Source organism: Prionailurus bengalensis, chromosome E3 (assembly GCF_016509475.1).
Source record: "Prionailurus bengalensis isolate Pbe53 chromosome E3, Fcat_Pben_1.1_paternal_pri, whole genome shotgun sequence".
NCBI lineage: Eukaryota > Metazoa > Chordata > Mammalia > Carnivora > Felidae > Prionailurus > Prionailurus bengalensis.
In genome coordinates, this window is record NC_057357.1 from 40202376 (window position 1) to 40228678 (window position 26303).

The 26303-nt window shown below is 43.0% G+C and overlaps 1 protein-coding gene across 1 annotated transcript; it reads left to right on the forward strand.

Annotated features, from left to right (window-relative positions):
- Positions 1-757: 757 nt before the first annotated feature.
- MEIOB (meiosis specific with OB-fold) lies at positions 758-25837 on the forward strand. Its single transcript, XM_043560983.1, has 13 exons — positions 758-1153; positions 2740-2797; positions 5162-5293; positions 6964-7036; positions 9384-9579; positions 12641-12741; positions 13628-13680; positions 13775-13870; positions 17113-17214; positions 17767-17920; positions 21002-21185; positions 21896-21982; positions 25448-25837. Exons 1-13 carry the CDS (start codon positions 1085-1087, stop codon positions 25556-25558), a joined length of 1416 nt encoding a protein of 471 aa, XP_043416918.1. The 5' UTR covers positions 758-1084; the 3' UTR covers positions 25559-25837.
- The last annotated feature ends 466 nt before the right edge of the window (positions 25838-26303 follow it).

The following is a 26303-nucleotide window of genomic DNA, read 5'->3' on the forward strand; positions in this document are numbered from 1 at the left end:
CCTTGCCAGGGATCTGGATCCGTGGCCCTGAGGCTGTACGCATCCAGTCCTGCATCTGACCCTCTGTTTTCACTGCTGCTCTGAGGCTCCTGGGTGAGGGACCAGCTCCCAGCCCTGCCCGTCCTGATGCAGGGCCTGTGGCAGATCAGACACAACCTGCGTGTGTTGAGTAAATAAGTGAAATCGGATACATCTACCAGTTTGGTGCAGCTGACAAAGGTTGCTACGCTGACACCTCTTACAGTACAGTGAGTGATGACCCTGAGGGAGGGGCCACCATCCGATATTTTGATATCATCCATTTGATATTGAGTGCTTTTTATGTGCAAGGTAGCCTTGAAATACACTCATGAAAATCTCTGAGGTGCCATCCTTCCCTCATGGAGCTTCCCATCTAGAGATGCGGGTAAAACACTACCTCTCCCAGACACAGTGTAACCAGATTTGAGGTATTTACCAACAGCGTTTGCTGTATTTCCAAAAGTAGGATTTATGCTAATTAATATTTAAGTCTGCAAGTGTCCCACTGAATCATCTTTACCTGCGGGGCGCCTGGGTGGCGTAGTCGGTTAAGCGTCCGACTTCAGCCAGGTCATGATCTCGCGGTCCGTGAGTTCGAGCCCCGCGTCAGGCTCTGGGCTGGTGGCTTGGAGCCTGGAGCCTGTTTCCGATTCTGTGTCTGCCCCGCCCCCTTTCATGCTCTGTCTCTCTCTGTCCCAAAAATAATAAATAAACATTGAAAAGAAAAAAAAAATTAAAAAAATAAAGAATCTTTACCTGAAACTCTAAACTTGCAGGGTGCTCAAAAATTGCTAAATTTACATGTTTTGGGGAAGTGAAAGTTAAAAATTACAACCTAACTATATCATTCAAAACTGTAAAAGGACTTTTTGAAACCTGTTTTTTACAGATTTGATCTGTACTGACTTACGTATCGCTGTTAAAATAGAAACTTTTCCCAAAGACTGAATAAAATATCTGAGGCTTTCCTAGACGATTTTTTAAAATCTTGGCACTTTTCATGGTTTTTTCAGTTATTTAATTTATGCATTCAAGGTATGTTTTCTAAAATGTAGGTAAAAGAATGGCCAACTCCTTTGCATCAAAGACCTTCACGGCACTTGCAGATCTGTATCCAAATATGGCTAACCTGGTAGGTTTTCAGATCTAGTGGTTTGGGTCTCTAATGAAACCATTTGGTAACATTATATTCCATCAACATTATTGACTTGACACGTGCTTATATAATTGACAAGATACTCACTGCATCAGTACCATTATTAGATATTAGGTACCCCGAAACCGCTTTGAATTTATGTCAACGACATGAAAATTAGTCTCTCTTTTGGTCAGAGGGTAGGACATTGTAGGTATGATTAGCAATGGTTCAAAATAATCAAGTTTAGTTGTATTGTTTTAATTAAATATTTACTAACAGCTCCAATGTAGCATAATAAAATTAAAACATTTTTCCTCAGCAAGATCTATTCTCTGGCCAAACTGTACTTAAGTTATACATTTAAATACTTATCAATAGGCTCCTTTTATGACCTAAAGGTACACGACAGATATAGTTGTGAAATATTATGTGAAAATTCATTTTTTACTGAAGGGCTGCATGGGGAGTCCATCATTTCAAATATACGAAGACTTATTTAGTCAAACAAAATCTAGATGGAATCCTATTATCGTAAGGTAGTCACACCCCCTTACCTTCCCTGCCCTAGCAAATCTGTTGTTTATATCTGGCATTTACAAACCCGGTTTCTTAAAATGGGATTAAATTTACTTGTAACTGTAATAATGTGTAATGAGAAGTTTGATAATGTTAAAAAATAATTGTTACTGTTATAGTGTTTCTTGAAAGGTAAGCTATTTGTTAATTTCCTCATCGGTTAGAAAGTTGTACTCGATATTTCCATTAAGTGTATTTTTACAACACAATTTGGTGAGATCTGCATGCATATGGAATTTAAGAAATAGCAGTGTGTCTAAATGTAGTGAGACTAGTTAATAGCTCAGCTAGAATGTGGTAGTCTTGAAAGTTTGAACATATTTTAAATGTAACAGATTATTGCAGGGTTAAAATCAGCTGCTAGAATTAGTAATGTAAGTTTAGATTTATCTTTTCAGGAAAACATTTTTATTTCTTAAAGTACTTTTTCAATTTTTCTTTGGTAGTCACTAAAGAGAACGTTAAAATGTTTAGGGAGATGTTAATATCTTTAAGGTTAAGATCTAGGACTTCAGAGCATAGATTTATTAGGATTAATATACAAGTTTTGTTACAATCAGATTTATATTACTGTTTAGCATGTTTGGATTACAAAGCTAAGCAATTTTATGTGGCTTGTTAGAAAGTCCTATATTAAGGAAAGCTTTGAAGACCGTGGCAAATAAAACTGTATATACATGTGTTTTGAATGAATTCAGTAAGAATGGATAGCAATGGGCAGTGACTGCGCTCCACCTAGTGATTGAAAGTAAAGTAGAAACTTGCTAAGTATTAAATGATTATATTTGCAGTGGCAGTTAACTGTCTTATTGCTTCGTACTATTCCTCGTGGAATTGAACATTTATGAAGTTCTTTTAGATGTTTGTCTGGAGTAAATATATTTAAATGGCTCCTAGTCAAAAATGTTTGTTAGAGCCAGTAAAATATAACAAGTCCATGAAATTAAATTTACCATCTACATCTGTGTTTAATATTTGTCTTCTATAACTCTTTTGTTTTTCAGAAAATAATTGGTATAGTTATTGGGAAAACAGATGTCAAAGGCTTTCCAGACAGAAAAAGCTGAGTTCTGGTTGACTCTTTGCTTCATTTTTCATCAAGTGTGGCTTATGACTGCAACAAAGTATATTTAAGTTATTGAACCTCTCGTGCCCATTGAACTCCTTGAGGGCAATGGCCATGCTCTCTATTGTATGGTAAAGTACTTGATTTAAGGCCATATGTGGAAGGACGTTAAAATCATTTTTAATGACATGTACAGCTGTGTGGCCATAGTAAGGACTCTACCTTAACGATCACTCTCAGCCTCAGAGGTGCACATACACAGGTACAGCTAAGACAGAACATGACAAAGGACAGGGGTTTTGAGCACGGATGTGTCATGATAGAGTCGTGTTGAGGGAGAGAAGTCCAGCAGCACATCTGCATGTTTATTCAACCAGACCACCCAGTGGAAAAAATCCATTTTTTGTATGCGGAAAATACAGTTACCTTTGGTTTTAGTGGTTCTCACTGAGTTCTTTGACCTGTGTAAAGCTTTTAGGACTATGAAAACATAATCCAAGACTAAAATTAGATTTTCAAAATCAACTCGTTTTCAAACTATTGTAGGTGACACAGAACAATACCATATAAAATGCCAAAACTAGCGACGCATTACTGTTAGCTTTTCAAACATCAGTGCTGCGTGTTAAAGGTTGCAGTCTGAGTGCTTCTGGACCGTTGGAGGGAGGTCAGAGCTCTCATTAGACAGAAATTTTGTTTGAATCACTTGAGTAATTATGCCTATCTTTTTTTTGACTCATGGTAGCTTTCTTTTATTTCATGGAATTAAAAAAAAATTTTTTTTTAACGTTTATTTATTTTTGAGACAGGGAGAGAGACAGAGCGTGAGTGGGGGAGGGACAGAGAAAGAGGGAGACACAGAATCGGAAGCAGGCTCCAGACTCCGAGCGCTCAGCTCAGAGCCCGAGGAGGGGCTCGAACTCGCAGACTGTGAGATCATGACCTGAGCCGAAGTCAGACGCTCAACCGACTGAGCCACTCAGGCACCCGTATTTCATGCGGTATTCTTAAGTTTGATGTAAATAATGAAGATGTCATCTTGCACCCATGCTTGCTTACACCTTCACTTATTTCATCATGATTAATTAGATAGAATTATCATTTGAATAGTTTGAGCAAATCCATATATCTGTTTTCTAAGCTCTAAAAGGAATAACTTAAAATACATGAATTAGAAAAATGTCAGTATTTAAACATTTGCTAAAATCACAACAGTGAAATACAATTTTTACCTATCAGACTGTGAGGGTAGAGAGCTGTTCCTGTGGTGTTTGACTACTTTTTATGCGTATATGCACAAAACTCCTTTTGGAGACAAGGCGTGCTTACTGACTTTAAGGAAACATTACACATGTATTAATATGTTTTCACTAAAAATTCAAGCAGTTACAGAAGGTTATATAGTTGAAAAATGAGCTTTTTAATTCAGCCCCCAGCTCTTCTGAACCTAGTCTCCTTCCCGAAGGTAAACGCTAATAACAGTTTGGTAGATATCTGTAATTTATACATGTATGTTAGGTTGTATTTAAAAACATTTTTTTTAATGTTTTTTTTTGGGGGGGGGGGGTGGGTGTTGGGCAGAGAGAGAGGGAGACAGAATCTGAAGCAGTCTCCAGGCTCCAAATTGTCAGCACACGGCTTCACATGGGGCTGGAACTCAACGAACCAACCATGAGACCGTGACCTGAGCCAAAGTCAGTTGCTTAACTGACTGAGCCACCCAGGTGCCCCACTTTTAAAAAAAAAATTAAAAAAAAAAATTGTTTTAGTGAGAGTGAGTTTAGGAGAGGGACAGAGAGAAAATCCCAGGCAGGTTCCACAGCCTGACGTGGGGCTCTATCCCACAACCCTGGGATCTTGACCTGAGCCAAAATCAAGAATTGGTTACTCTACCGTCCGGAACCACCCAGGCATCCCATGGTTGTATTGCTTTTTTAATCAGCAAAAAAAACGGAAGAAATTTTATTTCAGGGGGAAAAGATGTTCCTGCTGACCCCTAGTGGCGCATTTGTTAGCACACATTTATTTATTTGAAGTAATTTAGATCTGAATTACGACTTAGTTTAAAATAATATCAGTAAGAGAGAAATTGCAGAACCTAAGCTACTATCTGTGTGGTTCAAGCCTATGTGTCATTTCCCTCGAAATCCCCAGATAACTGGGGAAAGAGAACAGAGGGGTCAGTCGTGAGGAGAGTTACCGACTGGCAGCTTTGAGATTCATACAGGCATAACATCGTAGAATTTGTATCTGAAATAATATTTTTACCATGTGTTTGAGTATGTTTGTTATCATAATAATCCTGTTTATTCAAACTTAAGAGTTTTCATTTGAAACATGAAAGCATTGGTTTCCCTTAGATGTTGGATCCGAGAGGTACACTTTCAGTTTTACCATTCGGGACTCACCAGCCCATTTTGTAAATGCAGCGTCCTGGGGCAGCGAAGGCTATATCAGATCTCTTTCTGACAGCTTTAGGATTGGAGAGTGTGGTAAGTGGGCATTGGTTCTTAAACTGTTTCTGTTAGACTATTATTCCTGTGATGTATTTGAGGGAGTCAAAATAAAACACGGTTCCTAATTCTCAAGAACCTTATCAGAAGGAAGGCGTGCAGCTTTTCATTGCTTGAAATCCATTAATGTGATACTCCCGTATTTTTACCAGGTAGCTTTACGATCTTTGGTTTCTTTCCTTTTTGAGTTTGCCTCAATACCTGTTGTAGCGATAGCCATTTGTCTTTCCGCAAACATGATAAGGCTGCCAGGTAGCTGTTGATAAAACATAATGTTTGAATTTTAATGGGACTTTAAGAAGCTTTGCTTTCAGATTCAAATACCAAGTCTTTGGTATCCTTTGCCCATCCCAGGATCCCTCTGATGGGACAGAGTACTGTACTAAAAAACAAGGACTCTGGAAACAGATCTGGGTTCAAATGCTGGTTCCAACCCTTATTTACATCATGGCTTTGAGGAAATTTCTTAACCTTGTTGAGCCTCGACTATGCATTAGTGCCCTGTAGATTCTCGCGAGTGTTAAATGAGGTTGTGCGCCTGGTGTCAGTGCAGAACTTTGTCATCCGCTGGGTGGCAGCTCCAGCCTCGTGCGGGAGACAACACGTACACCAGCCCTCTTTCGTGGTAGGAAAAAAAGGGGAAGAGTAGCGCACATAATTGAACTATTCCTCCCCAGCGCTGCGGCGTCCAGCAGGGTACTACGTGTTCCTGTGGCTTAGCACCTACTCGTACATTTATTCCCTTGTCTTGTGAGCTGGCAGCGTTGTTTGTAGTGTCTCTGTAACTGAGTGATAACATGTGGACTCTGAAGGCAGAAAACTGTGCAAACTTCACAGGGCCCAGGACAGTGAGAAACATTTCTTGGATGAATGCCAGTACGTTAGTTATGTGGAGCTCAAGACATATTTTGGTTTTAAACCATATGTGGATGGGTGTGAGGGTGAATGAGATAAGGGATTCTGAAAGCATTAAGGCTGACGATAATGATAAAGCTAAGTAGGATCTCAGTGTGGTGGAGTGAAAAGATTACAAATTTTGGATCAACAAGTGTAAGTCTAGCTCTACTGCTTTCTAGATATAAAACCTAAGAGAGTTATTTAACCTCTGTGACTTCTTTATTTGTAAAAAGGGATCGTCATGGAGTGGTTGCGTGAGGAATTCGCAAAACGGCACAGAGAGGTCTCGTGTAGACCATAATGAGGAAACAGAAGCCCTAAAATGTTAAGTCATATAGCTGATGAGTTGTGGAACTGAAATCAGGAGGTGGATTTTGTATCGCTCTTTCTGCCCGAGGCTCTCGTTTCCCAAGGCGACAGTGAATGGGGTGACGTTCACTTAAAGTATAGGATTTATGGAAGGGCAAGTCATGACCAGATCACATGTGGAGACTGACTAGTCAACAAAGCAACGTTAATGCAGGTCATCAGTTGGGATTGAAACCCAAAACATAAGAAATGTCATCTGGGATCAAACTGATGGTCAAACCCTGGGCTTCTGTGCCTCACCGTGCCATAAGAAAAGGACCGTGAAGGATGCGTAACACTGACTCAGAAGTTAGAAATAACATTGTAATGTTCATTGTTAGGAACACCTGTTCTTTATTTATCTAGTTACTCTTCTGTGATAGTATCTTTTCCTCCTCTTGTAGTGATCATTGAAAATCCTCTCATCCAACGAAAGGAATTAGAAAGAGAAGAAAAATTCAGCCCGGCAACTCCTGGGTAAATATTCCAGCACAGAGTCAACACCTTTGTGCGAGAGTGACCGTCGCTGTTAAGTGCCTGTGCGTCAGGTTAGCAGAGGGCTTACTGAGGGTAGAGGCTTCAGCCTGAAAATTAGAAGTTTAGTTCTTCCTCACAGTATTTACCTTTGATTGTGAAGTAATGGACATTGATACAGGAGTACATGAAAACTGGCTTTGTTACTTTTATTCTCGTGCTTAGATTTAGACAAATTTGACTCTAGTCACATTAAAGCTGAGCAACAGGAAGGACAGCTAAATCTTGTAAGTCCAGTATATGTGTCATAGCAAAAAGGTACGACTCTGGCTACATGCCTTACTCTCTTAGTTCGTGTTGTCTGGAAGCAGAGCCAGGAGGAGCTTTTGTGTGCAGGTGGTGGCTGTCAGGGGCCGCCTGTAACAATAGGGTCAGGGTAGAGCAGAGAGGCGGCTCGACCGGAGCCAGGTGGGAGCTCTGGAACGTGAGTGGCACCCCCGAAGGAAGGGCAGTGGGCTTCGGGCCCCGTGTTCGCAGGCCACTGGCGGCGTTCCATTCCCCGCTGCTGGCATTTCCGATGGAGGACGGTTCTCCAGAGAAAGGTGAGGCTGGTACAGGGCTGTCAGTGGGACTCTGTCCCACTACACACATACCCTCCCCCCTTCCATTCTGTCCTCGCCATATACCAGACCCCAGTTCTCGTTTCTGTGCAGCCACACAGATCTCTTTCCACTTTCTGAACACACTGGGCTCCGTGCACCGACACCACGTGCATTTCACTTCCCTCTGCACAGAGCAGTCTCCTCTCATCTGCTTTGGACGTTTGCTCCTTCTCCTCAGTGAAGTGTCCACTTGAACGCCACCTCCTTAGGCCTTCTCCATTTACTTTGTGTTAGTGGCCCTGCCAGTCCCTCGCTGGGACCTCGCCCTTTGCCCTTATCATCATAACCTGCGATCTGAAATGATTTCATTGCTGTCTGTCCCCCACTCATACCTGTGAGCTCCATGAGATCAAAGGTCTTGTCCGTCTTCTTACCACTGTATTCCCTCTGCCTAGACTAGGGTTTGGCACATAATAGCTCTCGGCAGATATTTATGGAATGAACGATGAATGGATGGAGGGAGGGTCAGGAGGAAGAGCATTTTTGGTAGAGGGAACAAGCCTGAAACCTCCTGGCATTTTCCAGAACAATTAATAGTAGGTTGAAGCATAGGAGACTGTTGCTATTTGACTATATTTGGTCTAAAAACTAGTGCGGGTGCAGGTGTACGTGTCACTCTCGTCATCTAGTATCTGATGTGGCTGGAATACAGGGCAAGGGCAGGGAGCAGTGGGAGGGAAAGCTGGAGAGAAGAGCAGAGAAACCTCACAGGCAGCTCTGCCTGCCTGCCTACCAACTTCATTCTCTGGCGATGGCTAGCCCAGAAGGTCTTTGAGCTGGGAAAGAATATGTTCATACTTGTGGTCGAGGAACATCACTTCAGCTACCTGAGCGGGGAAGGAAGCTTAGGAGACAAGGCAGTAGTTGGGGCGAGAAGTGATAAGATAAAACCCTGCAGAAGTAGGGGGGGTGTGGGAAGAGGGCCTGGGTTAGAGGGCTGGACAGAGGCTCCCGGAAGGGACTTGGGAGTTGATTGGCTGCACGGGGAGCGCACCTCAATTCAAGTTCAGTATGTAGATGTTGGGCATCTATTCCACAGAGAGCATCATTGGAGGAAGTCTATGCACGGTCCTGATGCAGGCAGGGAAGGGGGTGTCAAGAGATGGCAATGATGGGACACCCCCACCCTGACATTTCACAGTACTTTTATGCCCCTGTTTCACAGAGAACAAAACAGAAGCTCAGAGTTTTGGGCAAGGTCAGAAACTCGTATGCTTACAACTTGGGCACGGATTGGTCATCAGAACATTTTCTTTTTTTTTTTTTTTTTCCAACGTTTATTTATTTTTGGGACAGAGAGAGACAGAGCATGAACGGGGGAGGGGCAGAGAGAGAGGGAGACACAGAATCGGAAACAGGCTCCAGGCTCTGAGCCATCAGCCCAGAGCCTGATGCGGGGCTTGAACTCACGGACCGCGAGATCGTGACCTGGCTAAAGTCGGACGCTTAACCGACTGCGCCACCCAGGCGCCCCTTTTTAAAGATTTTTTTTTTTCAACAGAACATTTTCTTAATGAAAATACATTTTAGACAAAAAATATTGTACAACATTTTTCACTGTTTCTGAGGGTATAAATTGTCTTGATACAGTCTAAGTCACAAGCAAAAAGATAATTTAATGTGAACCTGGAAATATTTTTCTACTAGAAAGTCACTTGATTTTAACTATTTGTGTGTTTATAATTTAGCAACTGTAAACTATTGCTCAGTGAGAATCACTCCACCGTAAAAGTTTGTTCCAGTTATGAAGTGGACACCAAGCTCCTTGCTCTGATATACTTACCTATTAAAGAGTCTCGTGATTACTATTCACTGGGTGATATTGTTGCAAATGGACACAGTCTGGATGGAAAGATTATTAACGTGCTTGCAGCTGTGAGGTCGGTGAGTTAAAGCCTCAACAAAGCCAACCTCTCTTTGGCAGGGAGTCCTATCACTGCATTTCTGTTTGGAAAGTATTAACCAGTTGGAGCAAATTTTCTTGATCCATAGTCACTTGAATTCAGAAAATGGTACAAGTTCTCATCAACATCAAAGTAGCATTTTATCTGTGAGTGAGTAGCAAAAGAAAATCATATTTGAGTGTGAAATGCAGCACACTCATAAGTGATCTACTAACTGTACGAGAGCTTTTCATACTTGGGTTAAATAAAGACACGAATGGAAAGGGTAAATTCATTGAACTTGAAGATCTGCAGGAAGTCTCCTGAAGGAGTGGAAGTTGGAAAACTCATGTCGTCCGTTCGTGTGTGTGCTCGTGATATCCTGAGATGGGGGTGAGAATATCCACTGTGTGGCCGGTCTGTGACCTAATGCAGGCATCGTGGGGTGCTGCGGAGCCCCTCACCAATGGCACATCATCATCTCTCTCTCACAGTTGCTGCAGTGAGTTTCATACTGTTGGTCAGACTAGTCACTTGGCAGGCATTTAGAGAGAGATCTCAAAAGTAAGGTTTCAGGGCCCCTGGGTGGCTCAGTGAGTTAAGCATCTGACTCTTGATCTCAGCTCAGGTCATAATCTCAGGGTCATGAGTTTAAGCTACTCTGTGCTGGGTGTGAAGCCTACCAAAAAAAAAAAAAAGTTTCACTAAAAAAAGCTCATGAAGAAGATGAAAGGAGCAAGACCAATTCCTCAGTATATATAGTGATGATAGTCAAAGACCATATATATATATATATATATATATATATATATATATATACACATATATATATATATGTATATGTATATATATGAAATAGCCTTGGGTATTGAAGATAATGTAGATAATGTTGTAAGTAATTGCTCATTGCTTTTCTGTATTAAATGACAGGGTTGATTCTCCCTGTTGACAGACCTGTGATGGTGAAGCCACGTCTGCTTTGCTGTCCACCTTAGCCCCAGCCTAGCACAGTGCCTGCCACATAGTGAGCCCTCGATATAATTCAGATCAGAGGAATAAATACCCTATATGAAAATATTGAAAAACAGAAGCGGTGCCTTGGTGGCTCAGTCAGTTAAGCATCCGACTTTGGCTCAGGTCATGATCTCACAGCTCCTGAGTTCAAGCCCCGCATCAGGCTCTGTGCTGACAGCTCAGAGCCTGGAGCCTGCTTTCGATTCTGTCTCCCTCTCTCTGCCCCTGCCCCTGCCCCACTCTGTCTCTCTCTCTCAAAAACAAATAAACATTTAAAAAATTTTTTTAAATTGGAGAGATCCCTTTCTGGGCAATTTATCTTGTTAAATTTTTTTTTTCAATGTTTACTTATTTTTGAGAGAGAGAGACAGACAGACAGAGAGAGGGAGACACAGAATCTGAAGCAGGCTCCAGGCTCCGAGCTGTCAGCACAGAGCCCAACACAGGGCTTGAACTTATGAACCCTGAGATCATGACCTGAGCCTAAGTCAGACCTTTAACCAATTGAGCCACCCAGGCGCCCTGGGCAATTTTAGCTTCTTAGGTAAAGGCGAAATATGATCTCAATTTCCCTGCAATTCCATATAATGCCATTATATTACAATGTAGTAAGAATTCTCTAAAACTCAGTATCGAGTATAAACAGAAGCCTGCAACAGCTTTTCCTGCTTAACCGCCATGGGTCTGGTACTCTCTTCTGGGATGATGTTACCTCTTTGTTTTCCCATTCTTTCTTCTGCCATTTTGCTTCCATCCCTCTTTCACTTCCTTTTCTTCACATTTTTGTTTAACCCTTTCTCTCTTCTTTCTTACCTCTTTCTCTTCACTTTAGAGGCCTTTTCCTGTAATTCTCTTGTGTGCTGTGGTACGGCAGACCTCTGTCCTCCTCGGGCTGTCCTTTCCTCCGACTTTCCTTCTAGATCCTGCTCTATTGCTGGCAGCTGTGTCTTTCCTCAGCTCCTTCCCCTGGAGCTCAGCCCTGCCAGGAGATGCAGTGGTGACAGTAGCTTAAGGAGCAGCCGGCTGACCGCCCATGCTTGGGCCACTGCTATGCGGCTGTCAGAGGGGCCTGCTCTTAAATTTGAGAACTCCCTGGGGGGACGGAAGGGCCCCTGAGCTTACCTCCACTTCCGTGATCTTCTTATCCGCAATGTGGGTCAAATGAGATGGGGGTCAAAGTGCCCTCCCATACGTCCCTCATTTGGTCCTCACCACCTTATCCCTATGGAGGCGGCAAAGAAGGCATTGATACCATACCTGTGCTAGCAAGAAGAGGTTGCTGAGGCCTTGGAAGACTGAGCTCATTCAGTCACATATACTCCATGCCAGGCTCTGAGCCAAGCCACGGGGATCACAGGGTGTTGAAAATATACTTTCTATCCTCAGTGAGTCTACCTAGATGCCATCCAGGGGCTTGTCTTGGAGCATGGTTTTTGACATGTTGAAAACATCCCATAGTCTTAAAGCACATATTTCTGTATCTCTCTTTAATCAAAGTGTGTAACTTATAACTTCAGCTAAATATAGCTAGTTTAGATAAAAGATGTTAAAAAAATTTTTTTTAATGTTTGCTTATTTTTGAGAGCGGGGGGAGAGGGAGGGGCAGAGAGCGGGAGACTCAGAATCTGAAGCAGGCTCCAGGCTCTGAGCTGTCAGCACGGAGCCTGATGTGGGGCTCAAACTCCCGAACGGTGAGATCATGACCTGAACCGAAGCCGGACGCTTAACTGACTGAGCCACCCAGGCACCCCAGAAGATGCTTTCTAAAAATGTGTGTGTGTGTGTGTGTGTGTGTGTGTGTGTGTGTGACAGAGAGAGAGAGAGAGAGAGACGGAGAGAGAGAATCCCAAGCAGGCTGCACTGAGCCATTCAGATGACCCCTAGATAGAAGATTCTTTTAAAATCACCAAATATATAGTAGTGATTCTTTCTATTTTGATATTTTAATTTGATATTTAAAAGATAAAGATTTGAGTACTTCCATTAACAAACATTTAAGTACCTCTACAACTATAGGTGAAGAGTAATTATTTCCTTCAATTCCTGAGGTTGGAGAACCAAAATACTTTACAACTTCAGACCGAAGAAAAGGCCAGAGGTGTGAGGTGAAACTCTATGATGAGACGGAGTCTTCTTTTACAATGACATGGTAACCTCCCACATCTGTTCCAAACTGAAATCCCTGCTGTTGTCACCAAGACAGAATGCTTTTGTTTCACCAAAAAGATGATGGATTTCATAGTAGGAGAGGGGTAATGACTGGAGAGAAATAATTATTGGAGACTTTGCTCTTGTACGTTGACTTGTTACACTCTGTGCTGTAAGATTAACTTAAAATGAGATCTTTAGGCAGCACGGGATTGTTTAGATGGACTCCACTGTGACTGGTTCATTCTTGTTCTCTGCTTTATAACAAACAATGATTTATTTGGTCCCATTGGTAATAAACCAGCCAGATTTTCCCTGATTGCCTGGGTAGCGTCCTGGAGTCAGGCTGTGGGAAGATGGTAGAAAAGCCAAGTGTTGTCCCAGGCTGCACCTGGGGCACCGTAGGGTAGGACGTGGCATTATCTAGACTCCAGAAGCCAGGGCACCAAAAAAAAACAAAAAACAAAAACCCATTAATGTGAAACAGGCCTTCAACCCATCAGGTCCCCTGAAAGTTTATCCAATGTGGGAGCCCTCTCTTAATGGTCTGACAGAGAGACTTTAAAGGCTTTCAATTTGTAGTCACTCAGTTCTAACTCGCCTGGAGTGACCTAAGTAGTGGGCAAAGATGGAATTGATGGGGCAGAAGTTGTTAAAGATGAATAGTATCAAAGGAATGATTTATCACACAGTTGTTAAGTGCTTTGTGAAATAGACCGTGTATCCTGCAAAATGCAGGAGAAGCCAGCATCCTTAACTTGTGCCTTGATAACTTGGGGAATCGTTAACTCCAGCCATTAGGACATTCTTTTTTTTTGGTAAATAAAGTGGTCACTGCCAGTTTTCCCTAATGTATTTGACTTTTGCTTCTTTTTAAAAATATGCAGTTGGGATAATGAATCTATTCTAGTTGCACAGAGCTGGATGCCACGAGAAACAGGTATGAATCTGTGATGATTGTGTTCACTGTTTGTCATTTTTTATACCCCCCCACACACATAATAATTTTAAAATGGCTTTTTCCCCCTAAACAGTAATATTTGCCTCAGATGTAAGAATAAGTTTTGACAAATTTCGGAACTGCATGACAGCAACAGTAATCTCAAAAACCATTATTACAACTAATCCAGGTAAAAGGCTATCTGAAATTTCTTATCCCTTTGGAAATGTCTGTCTGACACATTTCAGTATTTGTGCAGTATATTTAAGAATGAAAACAGTGCTTGGATTTCATTTGAATTAAAAATGAAAACTGCTTTATCTGCTTTACATTTATATTTCTTAAATTTGCAGCAAGCTATCTCTTTGCCGTCTTTACTAAAAAATGTGAAAAACTAGATTCATTTTTAGAGTATCATCCCTTGTAATGATTTCTGAGAGATCAATGCTATTGATTGGATTACCTAAATTTCTGTTTTAAAAATAAATTCAGTTTTACTATATTCAAATAATTTCATACTGGAGTACTGAGAACATATACATAGTATCATTAGTTCATAGCATGAATGAAATACCCCTAAGGCCCCCGGGCGTGGATGTTGAAAGCTGTCACAGTTTATTCCAGCATGCAGTCTGGGGAGCGGGATCTGGGGAGACGTGAGGGGTTGGCGCTTTTAAGGACCCTCAGAGCACTTTGTACTGCAGATAGAATGCTTAGCCTGGCACCAGAGCCGGAATGACCCTTCACAATCTCAGGAAGATGTAAATACGACAGCGTTCCCTCTCGAACAGCAGCTCACTCTGCCGGCCACTAACAGAGCATCGACACTGACCGGGAATTATAAAGCAATTTTCTGTCTTTGAGCAAACCATTATCAGAATTTTTTAAAGTATGACCTAAAGCGACAAGACTCTGTTGTCTCCGTAAGTGCACTGGACCTTGCACATCTGCCCAGGGACGCCGTGTCCCTGAAAGTGGTGTCGTGGAAGGTGACGTGATGTGCCCTGGCTTGCCTTCGTTGAGATCTCATCTGCTGTGCACATGCTGTGTGCCAGGAATTCTCCTGGGGTCCAGTGACAAAACACAAATGTCTCTGCCCGCGTGATGCTCACAGTCTAGCAGGAGAGAGAGATAAGAAACAACAAAGATAACTCATCTGTGGATTATGAAGTATTTAAGAAGAAAAAGAGGAATGGGGTCAGGAGGGGCCAGAATGACATGGTGGGTATAGGGAAGGTTGGCCTCCTTGGGAAGGTGACATTTGAGCAGAGACATGGTGAGGCAGTGAGAGGGTTAACCACAGGAAAGAGCGCCAGGCAAAGGAGCAGCCAGTGCAAAGGCCCAGAGGCTGGAGGGAGCCTGCTTGTGGGTAGAACAGCAAGGAGGCCAGTGTGGCTGCAGCTGACGGAGCACAGGCAGGAGGAGGTGTCAAGGTCGGAGGGGAGGGTGGGTCTCAAGAAGGCTTTATAGGCTAATGAGAGGTCATAGGGAAGGGGAACCAGGTCAGGATTTGGAGCAGAGGGTGGCATTTTCTATGAACTAAAAGGATCGCTCTAGCTGCTTTTTATAAATCGATGGTGGCACAGTTGTGATCTATTCTCAACATTTAAGACAAGACTGCACTCTTTGGTTCCTTTTCTTTCCATTTCTTTCCTTGAGAGGAATACTATGGTTTATTATTTTTTAATAATTTATCAATATTAATAGTTTTAATAGTATTATATAGAGTAATGTCAATGATTAAGAAATCTCCATCCTTTAAGGGTAAAGTAGGCCTGGGAAAATTTCTAAAAGACATTTGGGTTTGTCTGTTGGAAAAGGCTATCAAGCTCACTAGGACAAAACTCAAAGCTAAGTTAATGAGACACATATTCAATGGATGTTGTCTATTTGGTTCTGAAAACAGATGCAAAGGTGAAATGTCAAAGTGTTTGAGCAATGCCAGCATCACCTGTAATTGATGCTGTGAATAGACAGTGAAGAGACACCTGTTTCTCAAAGAGAAAAGGAGAGTACTCAGGAGGGTGTGTGAATTTTCATGTGCATATTTCAAAAAGAATTTCAATGTTTGTTTGTTTTGAGACAGATAGAACGTGAGCAGGGGAGGGGCAGAGAGAGAGGGAGACACAGAATCTGAAGCAGGCTCCAGGCTCTGAGCTGTCAGCACAGAGCCCGACGCAGGGCTCGAACCCACGAACCACAAGATCATGACCTGGGCTGAAGTCGGTCACTTAACCAACTCAGCCACCCAGGCGCGCCTCATGTGCATATTTAATCACCCTTATTTCTAATTTCCTGGGCTATACCAGCCAAGTAGAAATTAAAAACCTCTACTGGCTTAAACTGTCATCCTAGCTTTGCTTATGGCTTTCTCTGCCCTGTGAGTGTCCACCACACAGGCCTGAGAACCTTGTCGTTGGCAGCGATCTTCATAGCCACACCTGCAGGGGGGTAGGGGGTGGGGGTGGGGGGCCGTGGTTGGATTTCTGTGACCTCGGTCCAGCCCCTGCCCCTGTCTCCAGTGCCACAGTTCCGTCCATGGTTCTGAAACATGCATTCATTCACTCACTCACTTACAAATATCTGTTGAATGCCTTTTATTTGCCAAGCACTGAGATGACGTGAGTCCTTTCTGGAACAAGGCCGGACACGATGGATGGATGGTCAGATGAGTGAAAGGACAGTCACTGTACTGGGTATGAGAGCCTCAGGGCTGGAAAGGCAGAAGCCCTGCTCACAAGGAATTTCAGGATGGTTCTGTGAAAGCTCAGTGATAGGACTCCAGATTGAACAGGAGTGAGCGAGAAGTGCCTGCCTCTGCCCCGGGGCTCAGTGGGGAGGGGCCCCCCGCAATGGCAGGTCTACAGAGTGTTGGAGTCGGTCAGGGAGGGCTGAAAGGTCGTCAGGTGTTGGAGGTTGGGGGCTTGGGCTGAAGGTGTCAGGGTCACATGGAAACCTTCTGGTACACATTCTGACTATTCCTGAGAATACTTGTATTCCAAGTCGAGGAGCAAGACTTTCAAATAAACTTAAAAATTTTTTTCTGATCAGAAAAGAAATGCATATAAAATTCAGAAAATACTAAAAGCAAAAAGGGAAAACAACACCTATACTCCTACTATTTTACAAGAGAATCATTTCTTTGATACATACTCTTCCAGATAACCTTGCATATCTGTGTGTGTGTGTGTGTGTGTGTGTGTGTGTGTGTGTGTGTGTGTTTAATTTAAAGGAAATTGTTCCACATAGTTTTGTAAGCTGCCCTTTAACAATGTCTGGTCTACATCTCTTCACTGAATAGACTGCTGATGGCTGCACAAGATCCTATTTATGTTTTCATATGCCTTTACTTATTGAAAATCATTTGGATCACTTGCAGTTATCTAAAAAGTGATCCATTGTTTTTCATTTATTGTGCATTTTTGATTTAAGATACACCAGAAGCTAACATCCTGTTGAATTTTATAAGAGAGAATAAAGAAACAAATCCTCTGGATGGTGAAATCGACAGTTATCTGAAAGATTCCATAAATTGTAAGCGACCTTTAAATGTTATTTGGATTTTTAAAAGGAAGTACTTTGTTTTACACAGTAAAAGATACCATATTCTTATTCTGTAACTGCTATATTTCCACTTTCTCAAAGGTTGTATAAAACTTTTAGAGGTTTCTAAAACCTTTTGCCAATCTCATGGGAGCTGAAAACTTGAGTTGACTGTCTTTTTCTTACTTTTAAGAATTATTTACGTATGTAGATAGAAGTCCTTTTTATCCTCTAAGATTGCTAGCATGCCCCACTCTGAGGCTTGCCTTCCTACGCTTTTACTGGTGTCTTCTGATGACCAGAAAGTCTTCAATGAAATAAAATGAATTAAAATTCCCATTCTTTTCCTTTTTTTTTTTGCTTTTTTTTGTTGTTATGTCCATTTATATAATCAGGTTTAATATAGCAGATATAATAATTTTTCTGTTACTTAACTGAACCTGTTACACGTTCTCATTTGAACTTTATAGTTTTTCTATTTGGATATAATCTTTTGGAGTTCTTCGAATACATAGAGAGCTGTTAATTACTTTTTATTTTTAGTAAATGCAATAGTTGATGTCTATACAGTTGAACAATTAAAGGTAAAAGCTTTGAAGAATGAAGGGAAAGCCGACCCTTTCTACGGGATTCTTTATGCTCACATTTCTACACTGAACATTGATGGTGCAACCACAACTGTCGTTCGACGCCGATGGTAAGCAGACATATTACTGTCAGCAAAGTCATTCTTGTAAGAAATAAAGACCAACTAACGTTAATAAATTTTAAGCCCTACAAAAGTTAAAGATATTCTTTGAAATAACAGTGGTTATATATTTGAACGAAAGGTATAAATGAATAACCCATACTTAAGTTTCCAAGACAGACTACTTAGGTTGAAAGATTATGATTGCCTTATATTTTTTTTTAATGTTTATTTACTTTGGAGAGAGAGAGAGAGAGAGTGAGTGAATGAGTGGGGGCAGAGAGAGAGGGAGACACAGAATCCCAAGCAGGCTCCAGGCTCTGAGCACAGTGCCTGACGTGGGGCTCGAACTCACAAGCCGCGGGATCATGACCTCAACTGAAGTCAGATGCTTAACCAACTGAGCCACCCACGTGCCCCAATAATTGCCTTTAAAAAAAGATTTTAAGTAATCCCTATACCCAGTGTGGGGCTCAAACCCATAATCCTGAGGTCAAGAGTCGCACACTCCACTAACTGAGCCAGCCAGGTGCCCCTATAACTGCCTTTAAACAAAAAGTTCCTTTTTTTAAGAGTCTCATGCTCTACCGACTGAGCTAGCTGGGCAAAAAGTTCCTTTTTTTAAAATATTTATTTTTGACAGAGAGGTAGAGCATGCAAAAATGGAGGCGGGGCAGAGAGGGGAGGGCAGAGGATCCAAAGCGGGCTCTGTGCTGAGAGCTCAGCCCAACGCGGGGCTCAGACCCACAAACTGTGAGATCACGACCTGAGCTGAAGTCAGACCGCTCAACCAACCCAGCCACCCAGGCGCCCAAGCTTTCTCTCTCTCTCTCTCTCTCTTTTTTAATGTTTATTTATTTTGAGAGAGAGCGAGAGAGAGCAAGGGAGAGAGGGAGAGAGAATCCAGCAGGCTCCATGCTCAGCGTGATGTGGGGCTCCATTCATGACCATGAGATCATGACCGAGCCAAAATCAAGAGTCGCTGCTTAACCGACTTAGCCACTCAGGTGCCCCTATAATTGTCTTTTAAGGTAAAATTTGATTTGCTGTGTTTCTGTAGTCACAAAATAAAAAGATATAATACTGCCAGAAACTTTGAACTGAGATGACAAGTGACAGCATTTAAAATTTTTCCTTATTTTTGAGAGAGAGAGAGCACATGTGCATACCCACAAATGGGGGAGGGGCGGGGCAAAGGAGAGACAGAATCCCAAGCAGGCTCCACACCCTCAGCACAGAGCCCGACTTGGGACTCAAACTCACAAACCGTGAGGTCACAACCTGAATCTAAATCAAGAGTCAGACACTCAACAGACTGTGCCACTCAGACGCCCTTAGCATTTAAAAAAAAATTCTTTTCAGCTGTGGGCGCCTGAGTGGCTCAGTCGGTTAAGCATCTGACTTCAGCTCAGGTCATGTCTCATGGTTCATGAGCTCGAGCCCTACTTCTCTGTGTCTCTGCTCCTTGTGGTATTTCTCTCTCTCTCTCTCTCTCTCTCTCTCTCTCTCTCTCTCTCTCTCCCCTCTCCCTCTCCCTCTCCCTCTCCCTCTCCCTCCCTCCCTCTCCCTCCCTTCCTCCTTTCTGCCCTCCCTCGTCTCTCTCTCTTAAAAAAAATTATTTTCAGGGGCGCCTGGGTGGCGCAGTTGGTTAAGCGTCCGACTTCAGCCAGGTCACGATCTCGCGGTCCGTGAGTTCGAGCCCCGCGTCAGGCTCTGGGCTGATGGCTCAGAGCCTGGAGCCTGTTTCCAATTCTGTGTATCCCTCTCTCTCTGCCCCTCCCCCGTTCATGCTCTGTCTCTCTGTCCCAAAAATAAATAAAAACGTTAAAAAAAAAATTATTTTCAGCCACATGGTAAATATGATTTCTAGCCTCTCCTAGGTCAAAGTTATTGTACAAAAGCAAGCCCCAGTAGATTTAATAATCTTAGCCAAAAGATGCTTAGCAAGAAACATCTAGGACGTTACTATGAATTTTTGTAATTGAAAATTTTATTGAGATAGTTGTAGACTCACATGGAGTTTTAAGAACTAATAAAGAGAATCCATGGACACTTTCTCCACTTCCCTCCGATAGGAACATTTTATGAAACTATAGTATTACATCGTAGCCAGGGTATTGATATTAATTCAATCTGATGATTTTTATTCAAATTTCACCAGACTGACATACAGTCATGTGTGTGTGTGTGTGTGTGTGTGAAGTTCTATGTAGTTTTATTACATGTGTAGCTTTGTGTATCTACCACCACAGTCAGGATACTGCTCTGTGGATTTTAAAAACATTTTATGATTTGATATCAAAGTTGAAAAAAAACCAGTGTGGAGGTGGCGATGTATGTCAGGTGTTTACTTTTTGAAAAATATTTTTCAAAAACTTTTTGAAAATTTTAATGTCTTTCTCATTTTTTCCTACATCTTTAATATTGATACGTGAGGAAAAGCATCTGAAATTTAGCTTAAAAGTGATACGTGCCCAGACAAGAAAGCACCGTCTTCAGATTGCCCCTCCACTTGAGAAACTTGAGTCGGTCTTTCTGTTCCAAGTGGCTAAAGCAGACTGCTCCAAACATATGGAACAGCATGTAATTCCCCTAAAGAGAGAAGAGTGGGCTCCTGGCAGTACTAACAGCATTCAGGGTGTGAACTTGACCACCCCTAGGATTTTTCTGTCAACATGTGGAGGCCTAGTACAGAAGCATCATGTGAGCGTTTGTCGAACCCGGGCTTTCCGGGGACAGGACATGATCCTTGCCCTCAGCGCCCTGAGCCAGGGAGACTAGACGGACGTACCTGCAGTGTCAAGGAATAGGCCGTGACAGATTTCCAGGGCTGAAAGCCGGTCCTGCCGCTGTCTGCAGAAGGGAAGGGGTGAAGGAGCCCCAGCAGGGGGATGCAGGGCAGTGGAAAATGGGATTGACCGCAAATTGTGGTGTTGCCTGCTTCGCCCGTCCGTCTGGCATTGCATTGCTCTAAGGGCTCCGGAAGTCCTTACTCTGGTTTAGACTTTTAAGGGAACGTGGTTCTTCAGCTAGAGATCAGGTTGGTCATTTAGGCCCTCACCTGTTATCACTGTCTTTGTTTCTTTTCAGCTCGGGCTGTGGATACGTTATGAAGGAAGCATCCGGCACCTGCCCTACTTGCCACCGAGATTCTTTGGAACTTAAATCTGTTTTTCTCAGCTTCCACTTGCTAATTGATGTCACTGACCACACAGGCACCCTCCATGCCTGCAGCCTCACGGGAGGTGTTGCAGAGGAGACTTTAGGCTGCACGGTAAGTAGCAGAAAGGAACGTGTGTTTAGAAATAATTCCAAATTGAATTCTCTTCCCCCAAACATAGGTTATTTCAGTGGACATTTGATAGAAATTAAGTCATTAATAAAGAGGTCTGGGGGAAAAAATCAGTCTTGATGGAAACACACATTGCTTTAGTGAAGAAATAATTGCACGTTTGCCAATCACCGCGAATCTCGCTGCTGGGAATAGTGCTGGAGGCTGTTGGCTGCAGTGGAGAAAAACCTTCTCTGTAGTCACAGTGGGCAGAACAGCGCATTGGGGGGTGCCGATCGGTGGTGAGACAGAAGGAGGGCTTGGCGACGCGCCACGACCAGCTGCGCAAAGTGAGCCCGATGCAGGCAGCGCACACGGTGGCCTCCATCGGGACGGCAGCAGATACTTAGGGGCGTGTGGGCTTGATGACAGGCATGTGTTTTTTATGGTGAGAACCCGCTCCTGAAGTTTACCATTAAACCTTGGTCCCAAGCGGTTTCTAGTTTGTGAAGGGGAGTTTTCTGGACTGAGCCACCTGACTCCCTTCAGGGGTTTCCTTCAGAGCCTTTCCGACCTCTCCTCCATTTAGACAATTGAGCTGTCACTTGTGTGAATAAAATCCCAGTCAAGTGAGCAAATTGAAGCTCCACATTGCTGTCAAGATGAGTTATTTATACAGACTTCGGAAATGTGTGTTTGATCGTTTTAACCAGGTGAATGAGTTTCTTACAATGACGGATGAACAGAAAACAGCGCTGAAGTGGCAATTTCTTCTGGAGAGAAGCAAACTTTACTTAAAAGTTAGTATCTTTTACAGTACTATGTCACTCTATATATTCAAGTAATAAGAAAATCCTAGAGTAAGACCTAGAAAGTTCGGGAATTTGTTATTTTTAATGCCCAATTCCACATGTGCAGAAGGACTTGGCTACTGTGGAAACAATGCAAGTCATCTGTTTTGTTTTGTTTTTTCCCCGTAAAGTATAAAGGGACTCTACAGGACACCAAAGAAATAGACCAGCAAGGGTTGCCTGGCTGGCCCAGTCGGTGGAGGGTGGGATTCTTCATCTCAGGGTTCTGAGTTCAAGGCCCACGTTGGGTGTAGAGATTACTTAAAAATAGGATCTTTAAAAGAAAGAGAGAAAGAAATAGACCAACAAAGACACTGTTAGGTTAACTCCAAGGCAGTGCACTGGGCTGTCAAAGCTGGTCCTCGCCCTGCCCCACCTGTGTGGCAGTGCCCCTCAGTTCAGTAAGCAGAATTGGATGGCACGGTCACATGCGTGGGTGCGGGGGGCTACACAGTCTCCGGGTTTGAACTCTAATCCCGCCACTCAGCCTCTGTGACCCTCTAAAATGCTGTGATCCTGCTGCTCTAACCAGAGCGGGGCCGCAGCATTGGGGGGAGGGGGTGGTGTCACAGAATCTTAGTATTAAAGGGGAAAGGGGACTGAGACAAACTCCTGTTGTTTTGCAAATGCGGAAAATGGAACCAAGAAATACTGCTACTTGTGCCAGGTCACAGGTGAGATAGGGCTGCAGCCTACGTGACTCCTCTCCTTCTGCCAGTCTGAAAAGTTTTCTCCTTCACACTCTTCAAAGTTTTCAAGCTCCTCTTTCAGAGAATTATATCTGTCTGTATTTACTGCACGAGGACGTAACATCGAGAACAACCTAAAACACGTTCATGAGCACACATTCCTTTAACACTCTGCAATGTCGTCATCTCATGTTCCATAGCCTCTGGGAAACCACCGTGTGTTCTGTGGAAGAATGAGAGTAAAAAGGCCAACCGCGTCTTAGTATAATCACGGAAGTAGTTGTGATCTCACAGAGACTCTAAAATAGTCTTTGAGAACACTGCATCTCCACCAGCCCAGCCTCAGAAGCAGGTGTTTCCATTTTCCAGTGGCTTCTTTCCTTGTGGCCTCAAGCATATCCGAGTGGGTTACCGACATGGAGTTACCTATGGTCTCACTGATATTTCTAGGACCTTGCTTTGAGACTTCTTCATTGCTAGGCCTAAGGGGGAAATTGCAAGGATATGCTGTGTCTCTTCCACCATTAGCATGGGTCCATGTGAATACTGTCTGTTCCCAACTCAGAATATACTCAGATCTATGACCGACTTTGTTTTCTGTCCAATTACGAGGTGCAAGTTGCTAATGAATTTGATCAATTTAAATTCATGGCAAGTTACTTGCAGTTTTCCTAACTCAATTCAAACATACCAATAAATTGCTCTCAAGTAAATATTGTACCTTCCCAAAGAATATTTTTAAAAAGTATTTAAGTCAGATTGAACAAAGATTTTAAGCAGATATAAAATGGTCATATCACAGGGCCACCTGGGTGGTTCAGTCAGTTAGGTGGCCCATTTTGGCTCAGGCCGTGATCTCATGGTCTGTGAGTTCAAGTCCCATGTTGGTCTCTGTGCTGACAGCTCAGAACCTGGAGCCTGCTTGGGATTCTGTGTCTCTCCCTCTCTCTGCCCCTTCCCTGCTCACTCTGTCTGTCTCTCAGAAATAAACTAAAAAGTTAAAATGATCATATACAAAATGTAATAAAGATCTTGGGGCACCTGGATGGCTCAGTCGGTTAAGCGGCCAACTTCGGCTCAGGTCATGATCTCACAGTCCGTGAGTTCGAGCCCCGCGTCGGGCTCTGTGCTGACAGCTCAGAGCCTGGAGCCTGCTTCAGATTCTGTGTCTCCCTCTCTCTGTGACCCTCCCTTGTTCATGCTCTGTCTCTCTCTGTCTCAAAAATAAATAAACATTAAAAAAAAACTTAAAAAAAGTAATAAAGATCTTGAGAATCAAATACAATTTATCAATTATTTTAAATCAGTTAAAAAATGACAAAAAGTATTGTTGTACAGATGGGGTATTTTGTATATGCATATTTCAATTAAAAATAGGGGTGCCTGCGGGGGCTTAGTCAGTTGAGTGTCCAACTCTTGATTTTGGCTCAGGTCATGAGCTCATGGTTTGTGAGATTGAGCCCCACACACTGGCTTCCGCGCTGAGTGTGGAGCCTGCTTGGGATTCTCTCTGTCCCTCTGCCCCTGCCCACCCCCCCTCTCTCCCCTTCAAAACAAACAAACAAAACTATGGCTACTTCAAATGGTTTAGTTGGAGGGATTTCAAAAGAAGGTATTTTAATGTTTTAAAACACATGGTGATATTACTACAGGTCCTTTTTAAGTCTGATGTTAGTGTCAAATGATTTCCAAAAAGGGTAAAGCCATGACTGTCATACAAAAATAAAATGAACACATCAAAGATTTAATTCAATTCATTAGTTAGTGAAGAAACCAGGAATGTGTCCTCCCTGAATGAATTCAGAGGAGAACCGGGAGAAGAGGCATAAAGGCAGGCTACCAGCAGTGCTGAAGCGGGCTTCTGTGCACCTGCAGAGTGGTCCTTCTGCAGGGCAGAGTGGTCGAGTCCTCACCCAGATGGAGTTTATCTGGATTTCTCCGAGCGGGACCACTATTTGCTTCACTATCTGTTTCCTGCAACTTAAAAACCGCTCCATCAAGGCCCTGAAAAGTGCTGCCGAATGAGGCAGCTCCAGCGCTCCGGCCAGCCGCACCCCGACTGGGGGAGGGGGTGGGGACGCTCCATGGGAAGGTGCCCACGGAGCTTCGTGGCCCAGTTCAGTCTTGCAGTGTTTCCTGCCAGGAGTCTTTTCCTAGTAGTCTTTGAAAGTAAACCAGCTAGCTGATGTGCCCTTCTGCCCTGCGTTAAATAAAATGTTGGTGAAGGTGCTTTATTGTCAGAAGGGAGACGTTGTTATCAATAAAGCACATCACCACGTCCCCATAGCCTGACAGATTAGGTCGCCACCACGGGTTAACATCTGTCACAGCTGCTGGCTTGACACACTTTATTTTATGCATGATTGTACGCATGTAACCTCTGCACCCAATGTGGGGCTTGAACTCATGACACTGAGATCAAGAGGTACATGCTCCACTGACTGAGCCAGCCGGTGCCCCTTGAAGACACTTTAAACCCTTCTTTTTGTTAAGTATTGGATTTGAAACTCCAATTTTCCTACCAAAGAGAAATGCCATGAAACAAATAACATAGATTTTTACAAAATCAGCATCAGGAGCCACATCTATAATTTCTCTCCAAACTGGCCCTGAGACTGGGCTCTCTCATGGCTCTCTTGTGCTCACTGGTTTTCAACTTTATATACGTGGTGGTTTTTAAAGTTAACTCCCTCTCTCTCTCTCTCTCTCTCTTTTCTCCCTGCAGTTCTTTTTATCACATAGAGCAAGGGGTGGACTGAGAGTTAGCGTGCTCTCGTGTAAGCTTGCAGACCCTACTGAGGCAAGCAAGAACTTGACTGGACAAGGAAATACTTAAAACAGGGTGTTTTAAACTCTGAACAAGGATATGAGCTTCGACTCCCTGGAAAGTGGAAAACGAGTTTGAAGATTATGGATGAAATTGTATTTTGTTCAAATGTGGTAAAAAATGTTTCTATAAATTGTTATTATGTTACCTTCTGCAGTTGGTTGAGAGGGGTGAATCTTAAAATCTCTCATACAACCCAGCTCCTTTGTCAGAAGTCCTTTTCTTCCAGCTTTGCCCAAGTTGGAAAACGTTTGCATGAATTAATAAACAAGTTTAATCTTCCCCACAGATATGAATGATTTCTTTTTTTTTTTTTAATTTACATCCAAGTTAGTTAGCATGTAGTGCCACAATGATTTCAGGAGTAGATTCTTTGATGCCCCTTCCCCATTTAGCCCGTCCCCCCCCAACCCCTCCAGTAACCCTCTGTTTGTTCTCCATATTTAAGAGTCTCTTCTCTTTTGTCCCCTCCCTGTTTTGATATTATTTTTGCTTCCCTTCTCTTATGTTCATCTGTTTTGTGTCTTTTAAAATTTTTTTTTAATGTTTATTTTTGAGACACAGAGAGACAGAGCATGAACGGGGGAGGAGCAGAGAGAGGTAGACACAGAATCTGAAACAGGCTCCAGGCTCTGAGCTGTCAGCACAGAGCCCGACGCGGGGCTTGAACTCACGGACTGCGAGATCATGACCTGAGCCGAAGTCGGCCGCTTAACCGACTGAGCCACCCAGGCGCCCCTGTTTTGTGTCTTAA